Below are 24,247 nucleotides of genomic sequence, written 5' to 3'. Positions count from 1 at the left end.
TAGGGCTGGGCGATATGACGATATATATCGGATGGACGAAATTAAAAGTCTATCGTTTCATATTATGCTCTTTCGTTTATTTCGTGGTGCCGGAAAATACATTGTTTATGGCAATAAGTTTTCATCATTTGAATGACGGCAGTCTTACATGCATTACACACAGAAACGTGAATAACAGCATGCGCGCTCACGTCACGTTGCTTAACGAAAACTTAATGTTTGCATGCGTTTTTAAGCACTGCAGTTTAAAACAACTGATTTTAGGCCGTTGAAACAACAGAGCTATATGCGCTCGCTGTCTCCGTTTCTGTGTGAGAGGAGTGCGTAAGCCGCGCATCAGCTGCTAATAGAGCGCGTGAGAATTTTTGCCGCTTTATTGGCTTTGACCGATTGCATAAACACTTATATGCATCCACATGCCCGCTTTTGCAAGTATCCTCATAAACACAGTCATTTAGGTCTTAAAGGGGTCATATATGCAAATCTTCCCACATAGTGAGGTAGACATGTGGGGGCGTGTTCGAACGAGCCGTTTTAGGTAGGCGTGGTTAACTCTTAACTTTTATAAAGAATATCTCTTTGGATTTGAGACTTTAGTCTTTGCAACTTTACAGATCTTCTTTATGCACCAAGAGCTTGTAACACTCCAAAGAGAAAGGACAAAATGAAATCGCATCATATGACCCCTTTAAGGGAACGTAAACCGTTGCGAGAGAAGGCGCATGTGTAACAGTATATTGGATCCGGAAGCTGTCCAATATTCGTCCTGTCTGCCATTTATGTTAATCAAACAACAGTGAGAGAAAATCTCTCACTGCTCTTGGCTAAATCACTTTTGTAACTAGAAGAAGAAAATAAATAAATAATGATAATGCTAATAATTATGCCTGTATATACACTAAATAATCCTGGGATATTTTTTTAACCCAAATGCTGGGTTCAGCCTTTTGGGTAATTTTTTTGGGTAATTTTTTCAGTGTTTGGGTAGTTTTTGTGTTACCCAGCTCCTGGGTCAAATGTAACAACCCAGTGTTTGGGTTGTTTTGCAGCTCCTGGGTCAGACGTTACGGTGGAAACAGAATAACAGAGACTGGTCGATCACACGTGAATTACTTCTGTTTAATGTTGAATTTTTCTTCTAATGTTTGTTAAACGAGTTTAAATATAGGCAATATGTATAGCCTATTAAAAACGATATAAACAATGCTGTAAATGATGAATAAAGGAAAATTAAGGAAGATATCATGCAAACCTGTGGCTGTGTGGAGTATTTTAGAAAAGTTTAGAGGATTTAAGTTAATCTGTAAACATTATTTAATGTATGAAGTAAAAAATAAGATAGTAATATAGTAAAAATGAATAAACCCATTAGCTGGATTAAATCAACCCATTATGCTGGGTAAGATAGATAGATAGAACTTACACAGTGAAGACTAATTAATTTACACAATGTATTTCTTTTTTATTGTAGTTTTTGTCCTATTGCTTGTAATTAGTTTCTTGTTCTTATTTCATCACTGACTGTTTATTAAAAGCTTTAGCTCTCCAGTGAGCTTGTTTCCCCCCCCATTATTTTCTTGTATTAGTTTGATATTGACATTGGTGACAAGGATTATGAAAATTCTATGGTATCAAAGATTTGATCATAAAAACCTTATTAAAAGAAAAAATTATATCATGCTCCAAAGAGAAAGGACAACTTGAAATCGCATCATATGACCCCTTTAAATATCTTTTGATCAATTTAAAACATCCTTGCTGAATAAAAGTATTAATTGCTTTAAAAAAAAATGTATGACCCCAAACCTTTGAACAATTTTCGGAACTTACTCATAAAAATGTTGTTTTGGGCCTGTGACTTTTAGGGAGAGTCATGTACAGTATATATCTGCGTTATATCAGCTGAACACTAAATTAAACCGTTACGATACTGGATGCTGGATCCAGTCGAGCCACTGTTTCAGCAGCTTTCTGATAAAAATAAAGCTGTTTTGAGTTTACGCCTCTGACCTTGAGCTTCACTAAACTGACTGCGGTAATGCACATCATTAAAACTGCGAGTGTGTGCATGTCTTCAATGGATTGTCCTTGTCCTCTCAGCACCGCAAACATATTCTTTGATCTTTGACCGAAATGACTCTCACAATGCGGTGGAGAACCTCAGGAACACAATATAATGCACCGACTCGCGCTCTCACAGGTACCACAGACGTGAGAAAACGCGCTCGCGCACACACAATTTCACTCACTCTCCCTCTCAGTCTCTCCGCAGTACTCAGGTTGCAATTATCCTCTTTGGCTGGAGTGTTTTGATGGTATAATTGCCATGGACACTGAGGAGAGAGGGATTGGTGAGTGAGAGATAGAATGAGGGATGGAGAGGGGGAGAGAGGGACATCGAGAGCTGACACTCTCAGCATGCTAATGCCCAAACACACTCCATCTCCCCCCGGTTTCCTTTTTGTCACTCTCTTCATCACACACACACACACACACACACACAGGTGCGGTAACATCTCTCCATTCCACATTCTCCCCAGGCAGCCAAAACAGCAAATACACAAGCCCGACGGGAGAGCGAGAAAGAGAGTAGAAGGGAAAATAGAGGAATATTTTCCATCCACTGACAATAGAGATGAACCAAGCGCATCCTCTTCTCATCCCTTAGTTCTTTCGGCTATGTAATCTTTTTTGTCCTTTATACTCGTTACTTCCCTTTTACCCCACTCCAGAAACAGAGCCAAAGTGCGCACGACACACGATGGCCCTAAGAGATGGGATTGATCTGCGCTGATGTCTTGATCAAGTTCAGACAAAACATCTGGTGATGTATTAAAGAAACTGCACTCAAACTCATTAAAGTCAACATGACATGAAAACTGACCTATTCCTGGTCCTATTGTGCACAATTCATCAGTTTATCTTTCAAACGGCTTTTCTTTTTGTTTGACATCACCTAGGCAATGCAAGCTGTTTGTTAATATTTAACAATAGTCAAACAGCCATTTAGACGAATATTCCATATTCAAAAAGAACTGAATCAATTGAATTCATTGTTATGTTATGTTAAAGAATAGTTCACCCAAAAATGAAAATCTGCTTAAAATGTACTCACCCTTAGGCCATTCAAGATGTAGATGAGTTTGTTTGATTTGGAGAAATCTTGCATTACAAAACTTGCTCACCAATGGATCCTCTGCAGTGAATGGGTGCCGTCAGAATGAGAGTCCAAACAGCTGATAAAACATTACAATAATCCACAAGTAATTCACATGACTCCAGTTCATGAATTAATGTCCTGTGAAGTGAAAAGCTGCATGTTTGTAAGAAACAAATCCATCAAGACGTTTTTAATCTTTAAACTGGCCAAAATACTAGTCCATAATCCAAAATAATGCTTACTTCAGTGAAAAAGTCCATCACCTGTTGTCCTTTCACATCAAAATCCATACTTATTTAAAACTGTTTCAGACTGTTTTTGCTTGTAAACAGTGCTCGATCAGTGCATATTTATCCCGATTCAGACAAGACAACTTTTTTCACTGTAGAAAGCAATATTATAGAGGACAGTTTGAAGTCAAAATGTCTTGATGATGGATTTGTTTTTTACAAATGTGTGGATTGCTTGTGGATTATTGTGATGTTTTATCAGCTGTTTGGACTCTCATTCTGATGGGATTCACTGCTGAGGATCCATTAGTGAGCAAGTGATGCAATGCTAAATCCAAATCTCCAAATCTGTTCTGATGAAGAAACAAACTCATCTACATGGCTTGAGGGTAAGTACATTTTTTTTTTTTTTGGTGAACTATTCCTTTACAGTTTCAACTTGTATTGAACCTGGAACATTTCTTTAAGCTACTGTTGTATGAGATGCAGCTTGCTTGCCAATATCCCATGCAGCAATTTAATGCCAGCTAATGCTAATGTAATAAATGCTACAGCAATAATAGCCAATAACGACAGCCTCCCCAAAATGAAGCACACTGTTTCAGGAGTGGAGTAGCCTTCTACAATCGACTGTAAACTCTGGTATGAAACGCCCACCCATCCAATCAATTCCCAATGGATGGAATCAAACCCCTTACACACTGAACATCCTGTTCCACACTGAAATGTCACATTATGGAAGTAAAATAGGTTGCAAATGCCATTTCATGTTGATAATAATTTATATATTAAATTACTTATAATTTACAAAACAGGCAGAATTCACTGAAAAGGCAATGTCTTCAGTTAAACACAGTCATTTACGTAACATAACAGCTTCATTCACACAACAGATCAACCACTGGATTAAAAAAAAAAAAAAGACATTTCCAGTTTTTAGGCTCAGAAAATCAGATTATTAAGTTAAAATAGTGTCAAATTAAGTAGAAATCTGTTGTGGTGGTCTTACAGTGCAGGGAGTATAGTACTTATCTTACAAGTGTAACGGGAAGCGTAAGTGTGGGAGTCAAGTGTGTGTGCGTGTATGTGTGTATGTTGACTGTGTGGGTGGCTGGCGAGTTGCACTTAAGTGAAACTGTGGTGGAACTGTTTCAATATGCGTGTATGTGTGTGTGTGTGTGTGCGTGCGTGCGTTAGTCAAAACTCAGGTTGATGAGAGTACGTATGTGGGAGTGCGCTTGGGTATCCCAGGTTTGATGAAGCTTGAGTTAGTATGTATGTGTGTGTGTTTAAATTGTTTCTCTATGTATTGTGCTCGTGAGTGGGAGTCTGTATGGAGAGAAGTCTCTCCGCATGCTCTAGGATTTCAGCAATCTTCCTCTTCACTGCTTCTCTCCTCTTCAAATCTACATCTCCTAGCCAGAGACAATGAGTAATAGAAAGAGAAGAGAAAAAGGGTAGAATAAAGGGATGTTGTGAGGTTTAGTTTCGTTCCTACCATTTAAATCTTTTGTATTGCATCCAAATAGAGCTCATTTCCTGCTTTGAGGGAAAAAAATACATTGCATGTTAATGTCCTTGTGTTGAGAGGTACTCTGCTCTTTCCTCTCAAATAATTTCATCATGCCAGGGTCATCCTGACCACAGCAAACTGGCATTTGGCTGATTTAGGATCTGCAATCTGCATATGTAATCTGCCAGTTTTTCAATTTTGTTTTTATTTAGATGGAAAACAAAAAGAAAAAAAAAACGACAATATTCATTGAAACAGCAATGTTTTGGTCATGCAGTTTATTAAAACATTGCTGTGTCATTAAATATTGGAGTTCTAACAAGCTACAGCAGTGTGCAGGATTCATACTTCTCTCTTATTTTTTCCAACACATCTGCCTGCAGCCATTCAGTTGATCGAGGGGTGTTTATTTTTTATATATTTTTTATTATAGAGAAAATGGCATCCAGTTTTAAATAAATATACACTACCATTCAAACGCTTAGGGTGAGTATGATTATTTTTTTTTTTTTAAGAAATTAATACTTTTGTTCAGCAAGGACATATAAAATTGATCAAAAGTGACAGTAATAAGATTTATAATGTTACAAAATATTTCGAATTCAAATAAATGCTGCTCTTTTGAACTGTCTATTCATTAAAGAATCCTGAAAAAAAATGTATCACAGTTTCCACAAAAATATTAAGCAGCACAACTGTTTTCAACATCGATAATGATAAGAAATGTTTCTTGCGCACCAAATCTGCATATTAGAATGATTTCTGAAGGATTACGTGACACTGAAGACTGAAGTAATGATGCTGAAAATTCAGCTTTGTCATCACAGGAATAAATTACATTTTTAAATATATTAAAATAGAAAACAGGCATTTAAAATTGTAATAATATTTCACAATATTACTGCCTTTTTTACTGTATTTTTTCTTACTTCTTTCAATAATATTAATAAATCTCACCAACCACAAAATTTTGCATTTTACCCTCAATTTTGTACACGTTATAACTTTTAGTTCATTAGTCACACTGGAAATGGAAGTCAAGCACATGCATTGTGGGACACTGCAGTTTGTTAGTCTACTATCAAGAACAGCCTCCTTCTCTTACCTTGCACTCCTTTCATAAATATATCAACAGCCGTCCTATATCGTTGTACTGCTGTATTGTATTCGCCCTCTCGCTCTCGTTCCTTGGCAGCATTCAGCTCTTCATTGGCCTGGTACACGTAGCTCACATCTCCAGCAGACTCAGTCCCATCTGGACCGGTTAGAGGAACGGACAGGAGTTCAGCATGGCTGGGTGATCCATATGGTTGATCTGAAAGATTGAGTAAGGTGATGAGAGTGAGGTTTGCATTAAAAACCAAAAAAAAAACCAAGCAAACCAATTATATGTAGAAATGATGAGTTAAACTGCAGACTTCATTACCTTCTTTGGCACATGGGTCAAAAATGGCGAGGTCTGTATCTGAAAGCGGAGGTGGGGCCTTGTATGAATGTTCGTCCATTCCTGAGTCAAACAGTGAATCAAACTCTTCTGATTGGTCGACTGGAGAGCCCGGAATTTCAAGTGAGACAGCTGGAAGATGAAGAGCAGCAATGGAACAATTTGCTATGGTGGAAATCAAATAAAAACAGAACCAAAAGCCTTTTTAGGATTGATAACTGTAACAAACTAACGTGTTGTAGTGTCGGTAGCAGCAGCGCATTGGTCTGTGCCATTATTCTTATGTGTCGGGATGTCAGTCTCTCTCTCTTTTTCTGTCAGGCCTTGTATTTCCGTTTCTGTTTGTGTTTCTTGTGTGGGGCTGCTTTCCATGTCACTGAAAGCCTCAACGGCCATTTCAGGTTGGGTTAGATCTGTCAGTCTTTGGTCGGACTCCAGCTCCTGGGCCTGGATAGGAGCCTCTCTTCCTGTCTCCTCTTCAGCCAACAGCTCAGCGTTCCTCTCAGGTAGGGGAATAAGAGGCGGCGGAAGAGATGTAGAAATGGCAGCTGTCTCCATTGGTCTTCTCACTTCTCCTCCCTGAGACAGGAGAAAAAAGACCAAAGGGATTACCAAAAATAAACATTGTCATTTACTCACCCTCATGTTGTTCCAAACCTGTATGACAGGCATCAGGACAATGGGAAGTCAACAAGACACAAAATCAGACAAACATACCACACAGGTTGCATATGTATGGACAACTTATGGTAGTTTTAGAGTGCTTTTTTGATCTTCGATGCACTCTGAAAAGGGTGATATATATATATATATATATATATATATATATAAACATTACAGATTATATATATAATACAATATTTTATCCATGCATTTATTTGATATAAAAAGTCAGAAGAAAAAAATGTAAAATTGTGAAATATTATTTTAATTTCAAATATTTGAATTTATTGAATTTATTTATTGAATTTTCAGCAGTCATTACTCCAGTCTTTAGTGTCACATGATCCTTCAGAAATCATTCTAATATGCTGAATTGATGAAAAGTGACAGTTAAGACTTTTACAGAAAATTCAATTTCACATAAATACCACAGTTTCACAGTTTAAACATTTACCTTTATTATTATCAGTGTTGAAAAACAGTTGTGCTGCTTAATACTTTTGTGAAAACTGTGATACGTTTCTTTTCAGGATTCTTATGCGGAATAGAATAAACTAACCAGTAATAAAACAGAATTTTCTGTAACAATGTAAAAGTCTTTACTTTCACTTTTTTTTTGGAGGAGGCACGGATGGGGTATGAACCCGTGATCTTCGGTTTATGATACATTACTGTCACTTTTGATCAGTTTAATGCATCCTTGCTGAATAAAAGTATTAATTTCTTTAAAGAAAAATAAATAAATAAATAAATAAATCATGCTAACCCCAAACTTTTAAATGGCAGTGTACAGATTTTACAGGTAAAAAATAAAATAGAATAAATGATATAAATGCATTTCTCATAAGGTCTGTATATGTCTTAACCCTGAAGAATTCTTTGAGTTGAGGGCTGTTGTACAGAGCAGGAATATTTGTAGTGAAGAGCAGCATGGCCTCAGTTGCTTTCCTCCTCTCTTCAATCACAGCCTCATCAAAACGCCCTGTGAGAGCGAGACACAGAGAAATAAATGACAAAACAGAGAATAGAGACAGGAGAGGGAGATGTTAGACAAATACAAAAAAACAGACTTACAGTCATAAAAAATGCAACTGAAATTATTATTATTTTTTTTTTTTAAAGAAGATGAACCAGGTCATAAATCTTTTGTTTGCATCATGTCTCAGCAATTCCGTTGACCTTACCAAAAACCTGAGCTCGTGGAAAAGGGGGAAACTCCTCTTGTCGTCTGAACAGGTTCCTATGAGTGTACGCCAGCTCTCCATGTAATTTCTTCAGCTCTGAGTACCTCCTCCACACCACAACCTGCCAATCAAACCAACAATGAGCCCAATGCAACATGCACAAATGCAAAAACACAAGGATAATCATACCTCTTTAACATTCGCCGGCTGTGTCTTTGATACAAACTGTGGAGAAAGACACAGATAAGTGAAACCACATTACACCAAAGGGAGAGGATTTGAAAGGGCTGATTATTAGAAGCATGAATGAGGAAGGGGGAGACTGGGGCATGAGACACTGGAGTCACGTGACCTCATTCCAGACTGTTTAAATCACGAGTTTCAAAGCAAACCAGATTAGCAATGCCTTGTACTAGTAGCTATTAACACTCTCTATGAGGATCAGTTATCTTGATATATTGTTTCTGTAGTTATGAAGCACAGTTTATCAAAGTGTACAAAGCAGTTGACGAGTAAATGATACATATCTTGGTTATTTAGAATATTAATAAATAAGATAACTGGAATCAACACAACAGTCCATTCAAAACAAAATAATTCCTCTCTGTGGTATTGAGATTTGATCTTGCTACTAACCCTTGCTGTTACTTTATATTCCGTGTGTCCTTTCTCGTGTGTGCGTGGATCTGTCGCAGTGAAAGAGCGGTAATATTCCTCTTTTTTGGTCTTTCGAGACATCACTGTCACATATATGTTTAAATTTACAGTAAAATCAATATGGGGACAGAATCAAGCGGCTGTGACTGGTACTGTGTTGGACTGTTGTCAGTTTGGAACAGATACTTCCTGCTTTGTGGCGCGCGCATGCGCAGACTGATAACAGCTGATATCCCTTTCAAAATACAGGTCAAGTTATGATTTTTGTCTATGGTGTCTTCACTGAACGTGCTGATAAATGAAAGCGTTTGACCCAGTTGTGGACCAACAGCAGTAAAGAAGACATCCATGTGGGCGCCTTTGTTTAGGGAATATTTGCATGAGTGTGTACACTGATAGTTTTTAGACACATGATAAATAAAATAAAATAAATAAAATAATTATGGGACTATGTAAGTGCAATGTATTTGTAATCAAGTTATATCAAACCATCGTGAGCCTGCCATTTAGTGAAAATTATTTTATATGAAACTGTTATATTTTTTATATATTTTTCACATTTTATGTTGCAGCCTTTATGCTAAAATGCTTTTAAATAATTTTTTTTTCAAATACAAATGAACAAAAAAAAACTGAAATAATAAAGTATTAACATAATAAAAGATTAAATATTATTATTTAACAAAACTATACATTGCATACACCATTTTGTTTAATATTTCTATAATATTTCTATATATAAAAAAGGGTTTGCACCTTTCACATAGGCTATGAATGTAGCTCAAAGTGCAGGTCAGAATATAACCATTTTATTTACAGTTTTTCTCAATTGCTTTGGCACATTTTTCGAAACAATCTTAAGATAGATAGATAGATAGATAGATAGATAGATAGATAGATAGATAGACTAAATTATTAATAATTCTTATTTACTTCACACATATTAAACCAAGGATGAGACGGGCCTCATTTACATGCCCAGCATGATGCCCATAGCGCTGACATGCCCACCTCTCCTTTGTAAATGTTAATGGTCACCCATTGAGACGGCCAAGTCTGAGTAATTGCCCTCTGAGATCTCGAAGTCTTGGTTCATGTGTGGGATTTAGACTAATGTCACGTATAGCTGCAAACATATTTGATATCATCCACACACACGAGTATCAAATTTGATCAGATAGTCAGGACCTCTCATTCTCTGTATATGCAATGCAGTCAACTAAATCACCAGAGATGGAAGATGGTGTGAAATAATGACTTAGCAGGCCTATTAACATTTGAGTCACTTCGCATCATTAATTCCTGAGTCTAACAAGGACCTCATAGTGAGAACAAGACACAGAAATTCATGGATCTTCAAATTACAAGTGACACCACACGCCTTACCGGAACATAATAGCATCATCACCCTGTCATAATTAACACCCTACCAGTTCATTAGTACCTTGCCACTGAAGTTAATAACATCTCACCTGTCAAAAAGGAGTATATTTCAGTCCTAGACGATCCATTTTTACATAATATATCATTGCAAATGACAGAATTGATAAGGCTTCTGATGCAAAAGTAACACCTTGGTGTGACCTTATCAAACATCTTTCCTACTGGGTCTGGGAGTCCCTCCTCACGCACAAATGTCTCTTCACCCTTTACCCCTGCTCCTCTACACCCACACACCACCACCATCTTCCTTTGTGGTTATGTTTCGACCAATACATGCTCTCTAATCGACCCCAGGATCCCACCTTTGGTGCCTATAAAAGCCTGTCCTTAAACCCCTCTAAAACGCAGTGTTTTACATTCCTGAAAAGATGTTCTCCCCATTACAGGTGGTTTTGGTGACTCTGTCCGTGTCTTTGCTGCTTTGCAGCGTCAGTTCGGCACCAAGAGGAGACATGATGCTCCAGCTGCTACGATCAGAAGTGGATCCCAAGGAGAATGAGGCAAGACAGAAATTGTTTTTCAAAATTCGATGTTTGATTCAATCTGTTAATTGTTTCTACACCATTTTTCAGTGTACAATGAAAAAAAAGGTAAAAAAAGTTTTTTGTTTTTTTTTAAATTGTAAATAAAAAAGATTATTGGAGTATGTTTTACAAGAAATTACTATTTCAGTTTAATTTCATGTTTAATTTAATGTGTTACTTGCCATTTCTTTATAACTAATTGTAAATTTGACTATGAATTTGTGATTAAAAATATTTTCAAAGCCATTTTTTAGGATTTTGAAAAAAAAAATCTTAGAAATTGCTAGTAAATTTGGTAACACTTTACAATAAGGTTTAATTTATTAACATTAGTTAACTACATTAGTAAACATGAACTAACAATGAAAAATACTTCTAAACCATTCATCAATCTTAGTTCATGTTAATGTCAACATTTAGTATAGTTGACGAATTGTATTTTTTACATAGATTAATAAATGCTGCAACAAATGTATTGCTAATTTTTAGCTAATGCACTAACGTTCATGGGACTTGGCTTGCGAAGTGTTACCATAAATTTCAGCTGTTGGCTCAGTTCTATTAAATACTTCAGATACAACTTTTGATTTTAGTAATGTATTACTAAATATTGAAATTAACATTAAGAATAATACATATTTTAGAAATATTTTGCATGTAGTTATATAATGTTAATAAATAAAACCTTACTGTAAAACGTTGTCAAATTTACTAGCAATTTCTTAGTGAAAATTGTTGTCACTCAGAAATTGCTAATAAATACCACAAATAATTACAAAGAAACAGCAAGTAACACATTGAATAAAATGTGAAATTTCAAAGTAGAAAGAATGAATGGTATTTTATTGTAAAACATACTCCAATAATCTTTATTTACACCTTAATTACATTTGTTTTTACAGTGCACTTAGTTGGGAAGGTAATGTCCGTGTAAATATAGAAAATAATAACATGCATGTCTAAGTACCAAAGCAAGTTCAAATTCGAGTCTTGTTTTTCTTTTTGACAATGAAGTTTCTGAATCTTCATTCTTTTCTCTCTTCAGCTTCAGGATCTCTCTCGTTTGCTTCTTCTGAAGCAGCTTTCTGAGTCGGTGGCACCTGAGGAGAAAAATGCTCTTGAAAGCATTGATGATCTTGAGGCTCGTAATGAAGTGGTCCGCCAGATTCCCCTCTCCCAACGAGAATGCAAAGCAGGCTGCCGGAATTTCTACTGGAAGACCTTCACCTCTTGTTAATCAACCTGCTTGGTTTAAAATTTCAATACCCTTTCAACATTGTTAAACTTGTGTAGGCATCAATATTAAGAGGATTTCTGGTCCTGTGCATACATCATGGATTGTAATAACCAATCTATATGTTCTTCAGTTTCTCCTCTATCTTACACCATCTGTATTAACCAAGAATATTCTTAAATTCACCAGCACATGACACCAGTAATACTATTCCAGTACAAAGAGAGTTTATGTACTGTATGCTATAAAATATTTGTTTTATGGGTACTACTAGAATTGACTGCCAGTGATTATATTAAAGTTTAAATTAAATTGAAAAAATCTTGATATAGAGGTTTTTGTGTTGACCATGCAACAATGTCATTGGATTGCCTCTGTAATACAGCGTGATCAGTGAAAGTGTGCTTATGTGTGATTGGTTCTATGCGATGTAATGCAAACAGCAACTGTCATTTTTTTTCCCACAGTTCATCAAATCATAAATCAGAACAATGGCCAGTACAAACTAGAAGTCAATACACATTTGCAGTAAAAACAGATGAATTTATAAAACTGATCCTTTTCTCTCCCTACAATCAACAACAGAGAAAAAAAGCAAACTCATCCAAACATGCCCTGAAATAAATTGGCAGCTTACAAAGTAAATCAGCCATTAAAACAGACTGTGCAGTACGAGGACACTTTATCAATTAGCAATCATCTGCAATGACAGGTTTAGAAAAAGTTTTTTGGCAGCAAATTGACCAGATGGCACTATGTTGGAATAATCTTACAAACTATTCCAGACAAATCAATAAATAAAGCATGCAACCATCTGAACCACTTTATGCTTTTAGTTTCTTGATAATTGCAATCATTCATCAGCACAAACACCAGCACTTAATTATTTTGCTTCAAACAATCAACACCTTATTTGAAACCTTTTTTATATAATAGCATTAAGCAATGGATGCTCGCTGCTACACATTATTCAAATAACAAGACAATTAAAAATGCATTTTGATATAATATAAAGCAAATCCAGAAAAGGAGACGTAAAAAAATAAAGCAAAATCAGTAACAATCTCTGTGTAACAATCTGAAAGTCATTTCTCCAGTACGTACTTTTCCTTGTAACCTTCATACTTGACCATTTACCTTCTGTTAGGCATTAATCAATGTATATTTAGTAACAAAATTGCGACTAAGTTCCTTGATGTTATGAGAAACGTTCTGTTTCTAATAAGAAGCCACATTTGTCCTTCATCTAACCTAGTAGATTCCTTTCCATAATCGCTCTCTATTTCTCTCACTATTCAAACTCCTTGAAAATGATCCACCCTGCTGCCATGTAGCAGAAAACTCAATTACCTGACAGCAGCTACACAGCTTTAAAATGAAATCAACCACTTTGATCCAACACACACCTGTCAAAAGATTTCCTTCACTGAAGCGGTCATTAAATACACTGACCCTTCATTCCTATCTGACAACACGTCTCTTGTAACAGTTTCAGAAATCAGCATAAACCTAGAGCTAGAGACTGCAGGGAAATCAGAACAAAACAGCTGCCCGTGTTAAACTTTTCCCACCTTTTTCCCAGAATTCTCATTAGCATCATGATGAATGCAATGACAATGAACCAATATCAAGCCAGTAAACGAAGCACAGTAATAATATCCTTCAACAATCATGATTTCAAGTATTAAAATAATGAGTTTTTGTTTTTGAGAGGATAAAAGAACAGAGATGATCTGAATGGGGACAATATGAAGTGACCCCAACTGCCAGCAGAATTGGGGCATTATTTGAGGAAACTGTCATTTTTACTATATTTCCATTGAAGGTTATTTTAGTGTTCTAAAAGTGACTGCTTCTCCAAAGGAAGAAATGCACCCTGTTCACAAGACTCACATTTTGTATGAACACACATACGCTGAGGATTATACACAAACATCATCATATTTCATTCACCACCTGTTTTTCTATATTCTCGAGGAAACAGTTTTCCAGTGAAACTACTCTAAGCACAAGAGCTATTTTTTCTCCTCAGCTCTATGCTACCCTGAGAGGGACGTCTTCATATTATTTGTGCGATCAACACGTAAAGTCAAGGATGGAAGAAATGCCAGGTGGTGGATGTTTAGATAGTGGTACATTCTGAAGAATAACCATGAAGGAGAGAAAGGGCACAGAGTGACGGGACAGGGGCATTAGCAGTCAGTGGAGATTTTGGCAGAAAGATCTTGGATGCGACGGGCGCTGCAGCTCTTGCACAGAATGTGTCCGTCTAGGGGATAGCAGCCTCTTCCCTCGCCCTCTGAAGAGAGGAGAAGACCACAGTCCTGCAACCCAAACACAGTTTTCTTTAGCACTAATTTAGTCCATTTCACTTATTATTATGCATTTACATAATTTCACATTCAAAATTTTATTTTAAGTAATTAATCTTATAGTATTATTCATGCAATTGCAACTGCAGTGTAAATGCATTCATGCCACCTCTGAGCTGCATTTAACAATGTGTAAATACATCTGAATGTGTAAACAGACAGCTTCTGTGTCACCTCTGCAGTGCAAAGATGGCTTTTGTTGATGCTGATTTCATTTGATTTGTTAACAGCCCTGTAAGTGTGTAATTATTCTAATTTACTTAAGGCACAACACTACAGGCAAAACAACTTTTTATTTTCAGGCACTGGCTATTTTGCTTCCATAATTTGTCTTCTTTTACAATAGTGGAAAAAAGCATCCAAAATCCCAAATTTTGCATAGCTTTGCTGTAGAATACCTTTAAAGGCAGTTTTCTCAAAATTACTTCTAAAAATATATTATATCTTAATTTCAGGAGCACTTACATAGATCAACCTTTCCACTTTTATGGCTATCTATATTCTGAAGGCGTTTACACAGGGATTTGTTCAAATATCATTCGCATGATATATATTTATCATTTTATGCCTAAAAACACTGTAAAAATGATTTTTTTCCAGACGTTTTTTTCTGATTTATGGAGTGATAAAATGAAATATCCAATATCCCCTTTGTAAAAAAAAAAAAAAAATCCTATCCAATGTTCAGATTTCAATTCTGGACATTTATGCAAATTTGTGCATATTTAATTAGAAAATGCCTCATCTGCATATTTACACATTACATTTTTAGATAATTTGTAATACAAAACAATTCTGGGGAAAGTATGGTGATACCTATCTATAATTACCCTATTCACCTGTAGTGTCTTGCCTTAATTGATTGAATGTAAGAATTTGACAAAAGTGAGGCACACATTTAAAAAGGTCAGATTATTTTTCCTTTTTATTTATTATCCTAATTATAATTATCAGCTAAATCACAACAAAAAGTGAAATATTTTTCAGTCAAATTTCACTCGCCCCTAAATGCAACCGAACTGAAAACAAAAGGTTTCAAATACAGAGTTTCTGCATTACATCCATAATTTAACAACAAACACAAAATTTATGGCAGCCTCAAAGTTCTTACCTCACATACGTAGCAGTTAACATGGAAACTGCGATCCAGTGCAACGATCCTGACTGTCTCCTCCTGCCCAGGCTCTGGCATTATGGGCTGGCCACATACTGAGCAGCGGGGAGCAAACTTCCTGTTCAAAGCAGCAGCAAACAAGGTTTTAATAATAAAATCCATGTAGTAACTGGTCAGACATTTGGTAGAACCTCATATCCATTCAAAAACAGCAAAGATTTAGTGGGGAAAAACAACAAGGCATTCCACTATCTGCATTTGATTGTAGAAACAGAGACTTCACACCACACAGAAACAGAAAAAAAAAGTTGCTGAGTACCTGTGAAAGTCCTCAATACAGTGGATCTGAGATGTGGCATCTACAGTAAAAGGCACTCCATCCAGGCAACAGCCGCAAACCACACACGTGAAACAGCGAGGGTGGTAAGCCTTTCCCATCGCCCTCAGGATCCGGTCTAGGATCGGCTCCGAGCATTTCGAACAGCGCTCAAGTGTGCTCTGTGAGCAGAGAGGAAGAACAAGTGAGAAAAGTTTGAATGTCGAAAGAAAAAAACATACAATAAAGGGCAGAAACCAAGAGAAGTTGACAGATAAATAGAACTCACTATGTAGCAGCTCTCGCAGTAGCTCTTCCTGTCTAGTGCATAGAAGGGCTGGCCTCTCAGACGGGCATGACAGGTGATACAGGTGAAACACTCCACGTGAAACACCTGCTCCATGGCAATACAGCCACTGCCATCTCCCAGAACATTATCCCCACACCGAGCACATCGACCTGAGAGAAAGACAGCGAGAGAAATCCATTACACCCTGATTGAAACATAAAATAAGTAAAAGCAAAAGCACAACAATGAGGATGTAAAATATTGGAGCATACCAAAATATTCCTCAGTAGGGGGATGATTCATGTCATACACCAACTTCTTGGTGAGTCGTTCCAACTCTTCCTCATGATGTGGTGCTGCCCCCTGCTGGCAGAACATAAGTATACTGGACATATGAAACATTTTTACTGTTCACTTTGTATATATTTTATCTTTCTTATAAAGATGCATTCTTTATAGTCTCATGCTTTCTGCCGAGTTAAAACACACAAAATCACACTACCTCTCAGACATGTTCACAACCCTTGTGAAATCAAAGTGCAGTTAATTGTATTACATGTACATTTGTAGTGTGCTTCAAATCTTAAAAGTCTATTGTCAAAAAATGTACTTGCATATAATAAGATTGTTTCTTAACACTTAATTTAAGTAAACATTTAAAAAAATTACTACTAACGTCAAATTAAAAGTTTTACTTTAAGGTACATTTTAAATCATCTTTTTTATGTGCTTTAAAGAAGTACATTTATTTTGATGTGTTGACTAGCATACTAAAGCACGTGTAAAGTACTTGTAATTGTAACTGTAATGTGTTATTCAATAGAACATTTAAAGTAAATATTTTAAATGTGTAATTACAAATATATTTAAATACAAATTTCAACAGAAATTACATTACAGTGTATTTTAATTTACCATAAATGCTTGTCACTTAAACCATATTACAAAGACAAACAAGTCATCACGCAATTACATATAAAGATGTTATATTCTTATGTCCTACTTAAGCACTCTAAAAAGTTTAGCTAATTGCATTCAATGTAAATGTAAACTATAATACATTGTATTTAATTTGCATTGAAGGACAATTAATATTATATATTTCTTGAAATGTATTGTTTTGAGGGATGTCCATAATCAGAAATTGTGTGTTCATATTCATGACATAAATTTCCATCTCTGCTGCAACTTGACAAACCAGCATCGACCTCACCGACAAATAAGTCTTACCTTGTTAGACTGATATGCTGACACTTGGTCTTGACTCTTCTTCACCGGTGGTCCCTGGCCGGCTCTCCCTCCTGACATATTTCCTGATCCCCCCTTATAGGCAGCTGGATCTCCAAGAGGTTCTTGTGCAGGAGGTGGCGGCGCTGGGTACCAGCCTTGTCCCTGTGGCTCATAATGTGGCCGTTCTTGCTGAGGGGGGCGAGAGGCATGGTGGCAGGGTGGTGGAGGGGTGTAAGCTTGCTCTGCCTGCCGTCCGCTCTGAGAATAGGTGACGGGCTGAGCCGTTTTCACCTGTACGGTGAAGTGTGGACCAGTTGGGGTGGAGGCGGTGGTATAGGAGGCAGGCACTGGTTGTGGGTAAGGTTTGTGGACGGAAGAGGCGACGGAGGAGTAAACATAGTCTGGCTGAGGCGTAGAGGTGTAGGGTGGGACGGGGTGGTACTGGTTTTGGAGTGGAGGGGGGTAGCCCATTGATGGCCTGCTTGGTGGTGGAGCCCCCATCTGGTTGGGAGGGTTATAGCGGTCAATAGGGAGGTGCTTGCTGTAAGGCACATTGTCATACATCTGTTGAAAAAATGAGAATTTTTTTTTTTTTACAAACAAAAGTTTTAAACTTTCTTTTAAAATTAAAGATAAAGTTAAAAAAAACAAAACAAAAAAAAACCCAAAAACAGAATCAGAACAATTAGATTCAATGCAACAATACCACAAAACTAAACATTTCCTAAAGGCTAGAATACACTGCACAACTTTTTACATGACGATTTGAAGTCTGGATGAGTCAATGCTAGTGATTAAGCCAATCTGCATATTTTGAGCAGAGATTGGAGTTAACAGACTTCACAGAAAATCATGTAGAGTATGATGGGTAGTTTTTGACCAATATCGTTTTTTTAATGGCCGATGCCAATATCTCAGAGAGCAGGGTGGCTAATGGGTCAATAAAGCCGACATATATGATATCAAGCAAAAACCAAACACTATAATACTTTTTCATACAATGTTTACTTTCTTGATAAACAGTTCTGTCTAATAATTTATTAGACCGAGGCAGTCAACTATAGAAGATAGAAGCTGCCAAAATAAAACCCCCGCTTCCAACACATTGGTCAAAATTTGTTCAGATTTTAGTGTGTAGTTAAGTTGTGTAGTGTATTCCAGCCTTAACAAACACATTTACTCACTAACATACCAAAAGTGTACATTTCTTTAGCTTTTGTTTTAAAAGCAGTAGGTGTGTTGTACCTGTGTGCTTGAGTTCTGAGGGTGACTGTCCAGGTCAGCCAGCATGCATGTAAGAGAGTCTATCTCTGCGTCAATAGTAGAGATGTGCTTCTCTGATCCCCGATTCTGAGCAAACAACAGCCACAAACAAAACTCACATTTTAGACATTTAAGGAACACAATGCCTAAATGTCGGGGGAATGTTTTAAAAACAGATTTAAAGGAATAGTTCAACCAGAATTGAAAATTCTGTCATCATTTGTACATCCTCACGTTGTTCCAAACCTGTAACAATGTATGGTTCTCACTGACTTCCATTGTGTGGACAAAAAATGCATTAGAAGCCAATGGGAACCGAAAAGGTTTGGTTTCCAACATTCTTCAAAATATCTTCTTTTGTGATTTGCAAAAGAAAATAAGTCACACAGGTTTGGAAGAATGTGATGGTGAGTAAATGATGACAGAACATTCATTTTTGGGTGGACTTTCCCTTTTTTTCCTTATTTAGGGACATTTTAGGAATAATTGATTAATTTAATTATCTTTCAATCCTATTTAGAACAACACAACAAGTCCGGCTGAGAAATAATAATTATAAATGAACATGCAGGTGTCACTGACATGAAGTTCATGGCTGGCCATACGGGGGTTCCATGTGTGGTGGTCTTCTTTAGGCCCCTGGCCTGGAGCATAGTATCGTTCTCCTAATTGTGGAGACAAGGGGTGGTAGGTAGTAGACCCTGAGTGATCATCTTGATGCTGGTGTTGCATGGTTCCACCTGAGCACACAAAAATGAGTTCAGTTTACGAAGCACAAACTGTCAAATAGTATTCAAACATGTGTGTCTTAAGAAAAAATTCAAAACAGACAATATAATGAGCTTCATAAAATTGTGCTTTTCATATATAACTGTGTTTGTAAGGTTGACAATTTTAAACAGTTTTAACAAGAACCATGTCACATGTCAAAAGTTTTAAAGGGGACATCGGATGAATTTTTCACTTTTTTTGCATTTGGTTGGGTTTCTGGCGTGTCTGTCAGCTAAGAAAAGCTGAAAAGAAAACACGCAGCCAGTTTGTTATGGGCTGTCTGAGTCTGAAACTGTGTCATCCAGCAAGCGGTTTCAAGCTATTTGAATAAGACCACCTCCGAGCCATATACTGTATGGATATATTCACGTGTCTTGTTTTGTTTTAAATCTGTAATTTTCTGTCAATGTTTAGATACAATAACCCACAGATGTATCAGAAAACATCTGGGTCATTTTTGCACTTTCTTCTGTCACTGGCCATAATTCTAACCTCAAAATCAGGATTAGGCATAAAATATTGTCTCATCATACATGTGATAATAGGCAGAGATTTGAACAAACCATTATAACCTGGCTCAGACAAAGTTAGGAATCATGTCTTTGTGGCAGTTTTCTGGCGATTAAGGGAAAATGCAAACCTTATTCACCTTACAAATAGGCCTAGCTGTTGAAAGCTAAACATATTTTGTGAGAAAGTGCGAGACGCATGCAAGAGCAAAACAGGCACTTTTTTGGAATTATCACCTCAAAATTGGCAAAAAACAAGTATTGGATTTCATTCAGCAAATATGATGAGAGGCAGTGTAATCTATTTAAGATATTTAAATTCTAAACTACATGGATTAACTTGATTAAAATCCTTTTCAAGGGTATCAACAGAATGAAACAATTTTCTCAGAGGAGAAAACGTGATGCATAAATATGCACTATAAAAGTTTAAATGTTACTGTTATAGGGCTCTTACCTGAAGGTCCAGTAGCCATGTATCTTACAGGCATACCATTTCCTCCTGTTCCACCATTTTGGTCATACATGTTATATTTGGGCCTCTGGTCAGGTAGACCTTTCTTGGGAGGTCTGTAGAGAGCGGGGCCAGAGTGGCCAGAGTGTGACATTGGTGTTGTGGCTCTATATGGGCTACCCAGGGTTCTTGGAGGCAGCCAGTTTGGGCCAGACATACCAGGCTTCTACAAGGACAGCACAGAATGCAAATGATGTCACTGTTGTGTAACTTCTTTCATTTCAAAGTGTCTTATTTGTGCATTCTGAACATAATTACCGCAAACCTACGAGTTAAGGCCCTAAAGCAGTGCTGTCCAAGCTTGTAAAAATGCATAACTGTAACTACACAAAAAAGGTTGATGTTGGGTTTCCAGTGGCAACTCATGGTTTCCACGATAACAATAGGTGCCAAGTTAAAAAGCAGGAAAAGGCAACAATTCTCAGCCGAAAGGGGAATTCCATGGTTCCTTAGTTGAACTGCATTTCTCTCACACACATGAATTCAATTCCCACAGGTGCACAGCACTCGCAATGTATTCGTTCCTCTCTCAAGTCTCCCATTGGAACAATAGCCATTGTCCCCAACACTTAATCCACAATCCTTTATCTACAGAGTCTGTTCATGAAACTAATATAGGAAATGTAGTGTAATGGTCAATTTTTCATTTGAGCCATCTGGTGTCTGCTGGACAATGTCGTGTATCCAAGTGCTGAGGTGTGTTATTAAGCTTATGAAAACAAAGCAAATAAACCTCACAACATTATAAGAGGCTAACAAATGCTGTAAACTAGGCTTGGGTAAAAAAATATCGATATCTCGATATTAATCGATTCTCATTTTTATGGAACAATATCAATTCTTAAATCCCAAGAATCGCTGTATCGCTGTAGCGCCTCAGTTTAGCAGACGCAACGCGAGGCGCACGTGAACTGATCATCTCCTCCACATTAATACCAGTTTCAGCACAAAATAAACATGACTAAACATCCGAAGGTAAGTTAAAAGAAAGAGTACAACTTTACAATCCTTATCCTGTCTCATGTAATTGCTCAATCAGTGTTTCAGCCGCGCAAAGACATCAATATAACGGCTTGTAAACAATGTCACATAAAGTCACATTTACCTCAGAAAAAAACATTCGGTGACGATAAACTCTTTAGTCAGATAGAAAAATAAACTGTAGAGAGGGGAATTTTGCTAAATATATGCACCATATAACATATTCATTATAAATTTTACTGTTCGTCAATTTTTAATTCATGTTTGAATAAATTCATCAAGTTTTTATGACAGCCACCATTATGTTTTTTAAGTAGAAATATTATTATGTAATTGTAACTTTATTATTTTAAAAACTTAATTAAGTGTAATTTTAACAAATCAGTCAATTTTAACCTTCAATATTATAGTAACGTAGTACCAAACTCTCATGTATATTTTACAGCAATAGATGAGAGATTTTTTTCCTTGCGAAAATTTGGCATGTACTGTAGGCCTAAGTTACCTGATATATCTAAATACTCGATGTCGAATCGCAAGCTTGTGAATGAGAATCGAATCGCGAAATTTGTGTCAAAACCCAGCCCTACTGTAAACACAATAAGAAAGGATCTAATCTTAAGTATTAAAACACAAAAATAATTTAAAACTGTGCAGGCTAGTCCAGTTTAAGATGGTAGCTGTTTTTGAACTGGTAATTATGGTTGATCAGTTATCATGCCTACCAAAAATAGTTTGACCCCCTTAATATAACCAATAGCCCAATTGCAGGTGTGTTTATTGCTAGTCTTCCAGCTTGGACCAGATAATAACCAGCTATCATGTAACGGAATAAAAAACATCTTAAGATGGATTTTTCACCTGTGACTTGTGAACTACACCCAAACAAATGTGCAAGTTTCAGAGAAATGTCCAACCTCACCGCCTTGGATCGCACTGCAATCCGTGAAAACTCGTACTCAAAGCCGGGGATTGTTAGGCCGATGAATCACCCTTATGACAATGCTTTTCATCGTTTAAACCCCGTTCATCTACGATATATAGTGTTACTGCAGCTGTCCGTCTGCATTAGCCCGTGTACATCGCAACGTTACATCGAATGATGAAAGCGCGACTGCCGCGCAGGAACGTTTGCGATAACTCATTTAATATTACTCCTGTGTTTATTGGGTTATTTTAACAATAGGACGTTAACAATTTCCCGTACCTCTTGAAAACGCCGCAGACTCCCAGTCTACCGAGCATCTGCTTCGCTTCGCCTCGTTTTCATCTGCAAAATGAAATCAGCTTATGAAATGAACCGGCGCGCTGCGTCCGTGCGTCTGGTATTTCTATGGGTTTAGTTCATGCAGTCTCAGATGCCCCGAGACACAATGCAGTTATATTAATTAAACTGTTAAACATTATAAATAAACGCCCTAAGCATTAAATGCATAAACGAGTCTCCTAGATCGTTCACTTTATCGGTGAGCAACAATGAATCCAGTTTACATTGTTTATTTGTTTGTTAAATCATGCGAAGTCGCCTGGGCTGATTTAACCGAGATTTTTTCTTCTGAAAGGAACACTCTCACACGCTGTGAGTTAACACTATCGGCAAGCTGTGTTCGCTTTAGGTTTGTGGCTGACCTAATACACTTGTGTACTACTTTTTATTTCTCTGTCGGTGTAATTTTAGCAACCTACTTTTCCTGGAGGATCCAGCAGCGTCTGACAGAGGCCTGTGTGGGGCAGTCCAAACGCATGACGCCACATGGCAAGCTGTATTAACATTAACCTTTACACTAACTACGATCTATTTTTACATTAGAGTACAGTACATTCTTCTTCTTCTTTGGAATTTTTTGGCGTATTCCGCACCATAGGCACATACCGCCACCAACTGTTTCTGGTCATACATGGACGATAGTCCCGCCTCCATAGTACAGTACATTATTTTTCTATTGCTATTAAGAAGATAGAATAGATGCTGCATCCCAATGTGCCTACTTACACTACTCCCTAAAAGTATGTACTCTTTTGGTGAAGAAAAAGTACACACTTTCGAGTGTGTAGTAGAGGCAAGCTTTGGGACATACTATAACGTCATACAATTGCGTCTTTAACTGTCCGCTCTGTCGCATAATTACACACATCCTGTCACTGTAAACTAGCCTGTCAATCATCTTGTCACAGCATCCTCCACATTTAATTTCATTTAACTTTCTACCGTATTGGAGATAAATGAAGTAGCATGTTGATCTGCGAGCCGTGGGTCTTTATACAGAGAACTCTGCTCATATTTTTTGCATAATGATGCATTTAAAAGTTAATGGCCAAACGGATTTTTATAAAAGTTCACATTGTTGTTGTAGATGAAATATCCTAACACGGATAACATTAAATAATTTTTTTAACAGGTTAAATGTTGATTATTAGTAACTCAAACCCCTTTATCTAAACCTCTCTACTTAACCGTCGGTCGCGCACATCTGCCATGTTTGTAGTTTTTTAACGTTTTTTAATTAGTTTTTGTAGTTCTGAACTGAATAATTTGTCAGAGTGCAATGTGCAGGGGTGTTGATGGGTAATATTAACCATCAGAGTGTGACACTTATTTTAATCTCACATACTATTTAGGATGGATAGTATGAACATTGGGACGCAGGGAGAGTCTTTATACTTTTAAGTATGTATTATATCGTAGTGTTCTCAGACAAGGACGAGGCGTTTTGATGCACAAGGGGTGTTTATTTGGGCTGTTGTCGGCCACAACCCACGTCGTACACACCCCGATTTCTAAGAGAACCACACAGCCTATTTTCACAATTAACTCGAACATCCAATAACAGTTCGC

The 24,247-nt window shown here is 37.0% G+C and overlaps 3 protein-coding genes across 7 annotated transcripts; 1 reads left to right on the top strand and 2 right to left on the bottom strand.

Annotated features, from left to right (window-relative positions):
- Positions 1-4,189: 4,189 nt before the first annotated feature.
- Positions 4,190-9,052, bottom strand: snx15 (sorting nexin 15). Its single transcript, XM_016469847.1, has 8 exons — positions 8,831-9,052; positions 8,384-8,419; positions 8,195-8,315; positions 7,877-7,992; positions 6,581-6,926; positions 6,330-6,479; positions 6,009-6,218; positions 4,190-4,805 (listed from the first exon to the last, which is right to left on the bottom strand). The coding sequence occupies exons 1-8, from the start codon at positions 8,930-8,932 to the stop codon at positions 4,693-4,695; spliced, it is 1,194 nt and encodes a 397-aa protein (XP_016325333.1). The 5' UTR covers positions 8,933-9,052; the 3' UTR covers positions 4,190-4,692.
- A 1,433-nt stretch (positions 9,053-10,485) lies between these two features.
- On the top strand, positions 10,486-12,243 carry sst5 (somatostatin 5). Its single transcript, XM_016469845.1, has 3 exons — positions 10,486-10,548; positions 10,663-10,794; positions 11,864-12,243. The coding sequence occupies exons 1-3, from the start codon at positions 10,486-10,488 to the stop codon at positions 12,053-12,055; spliced, it is 387 nt and encodes a 128-aa protein (XP_016325331.1). The 3' UTR covers positions 12,056-12,243.
- A 331-nt stretch (positions 12,244-12,574) lies between these two features.
- Positions 12,575-23,185, bottom strand: LOC107675502 (thyroid receptor-interacting protein 6-like). Of its 5 annotated transcripts, XM_016469876.1 has the most exons (11): positions 23,098-23,165; positions 22,619-22,681; positions 20,374-20,596; positions 19,219-19,376; positions 18,619-18,723; positions 17,374-17,937; positions 16,416-16,509; positions 16,144-16,313; positions 15,858-16,036; positions 15,536-15,656; positions 12,575-14,376 (listed from the first exon to the last, which is right to left on the bottom strand). In XM_016469876.1, exons 3-11 carry the CDS (start codon positions 20,585-20,587, stop codon positions 14,245-14,247), a joined length of 1,737 nt encoding a protein of 578 aa, XP_016325362.1. In that variant the 5' UTR covers positions 20,588-20,596; positions 22,619-22,681; positions 23,098-23,165; the 3' UTR covers positions 12,575-14,244. The 5 variants fall into 5 exon arrangements, with proteins under 5 accessions (XP_016325362.1, XP_016325359.1, XP_016325360.1 ...); XM_016469873.1 differs by lacking the exon at positions 22,619-22,681 and having other exon boundaries at positions 23,098-23,185; XM_016469874.1 differs by lacking the exon at positions 22,619-22,681 and having other exon boundaries at positions 16,416-16,506; positions 23,098-23,185.
- Positions 23,186-24,247: the final 1,062 nt, after the last annotated feature.

The sequence above is a fragment of the Sinocyclocheilus anshuiensis genome, unplaced genomic scaffold (assembly GCF_001515605.1).
Source record: "Sinocyclocheilus anshuiensis isolate Anshui unplaced genomic scaffold, SAMN03320099.WGS_v1.1 scaffold1968, whole genome shotgun sequence".
Taxonomy (NCBI): domain Eukaryota; kingdom Metazoa; phylum Chordata; class Actinopteri; order Cypriniformes; family Cyprinidae; genus Sinocyclocheilus; species Sinocyclocheilus anshuiensis.
This window is presented reverse-complemented; position numbering and strand designations above follow the sequence as displayed.

Excerpts from the sequence above, each read along its gene's own strand:
- snx15 (XM_016469847.1), bottom strand. The coding sequence starts at position 8,932 with ATGTCTCGAAAGACCAAAAAAGAGGAATATTACCGCTCTTTCACTGCG. Across the intron at positions 7,993-8,194 it reads TCCACGAGCTCAGGTTTTTG|GGCGTTTTGATGAGGCTGTG; the intron begins GTAAGGTCAACG and ends TCGCTCTCACAG. Across the intron at positions 6,480-6,580 it reads TGCTACCGACACTACAACAC|CTGTCTCACTTGAAATTCCG; the intron begins GTTAGTTTGTTA and ends TTCATCTTCCAG.
- sst5 (XM_016469845.1), top strand. The coding sequence starts at position 10,486 with ATGTCTCTTCACCCTTTACCCCTGCTCCTCTACACCCACACACCACCA. Across the intron at positions 10,549-10,662 it reads CACCACCATCTTCCTTTGTG|ATGTTCTCCCCATTACAGGT; the intron begins GTTATGTTTCGA and ends ATTCCTGAAAAG. Across the intron at positions 10,795-11,863 it reads TGGATCCCAAGGAGAATGAG|CTTCAGGATCTCTCTCGTTT; the intron begins GCAAGACAGAAA and ends TTCTCTCTTCAG.
- LOC107675502 (XM_016469873.1), bottom strand. The coding sequence starts at position 23,184 with ATGTTAATACAGCTTGCCATGTGGCGTCATGCGTTTGGACTGCCCCAC. Across the intron at positions 18,724-19,218 it reads TGGCCAGCCATGAACTTCAT|AATCGGGGATCAGAGAAGCA; the intron begins GTCAGTGACACC and ends TTGTTTGCTCAG. Across the intron at positions 16,314-16,415 it reads CCCTACTGAGGAATATTTTG|GTCGATGTGCTCGGTGTGGG; the intron begins GTATGCTCCAAT and ends TCTTTCTCTCAG.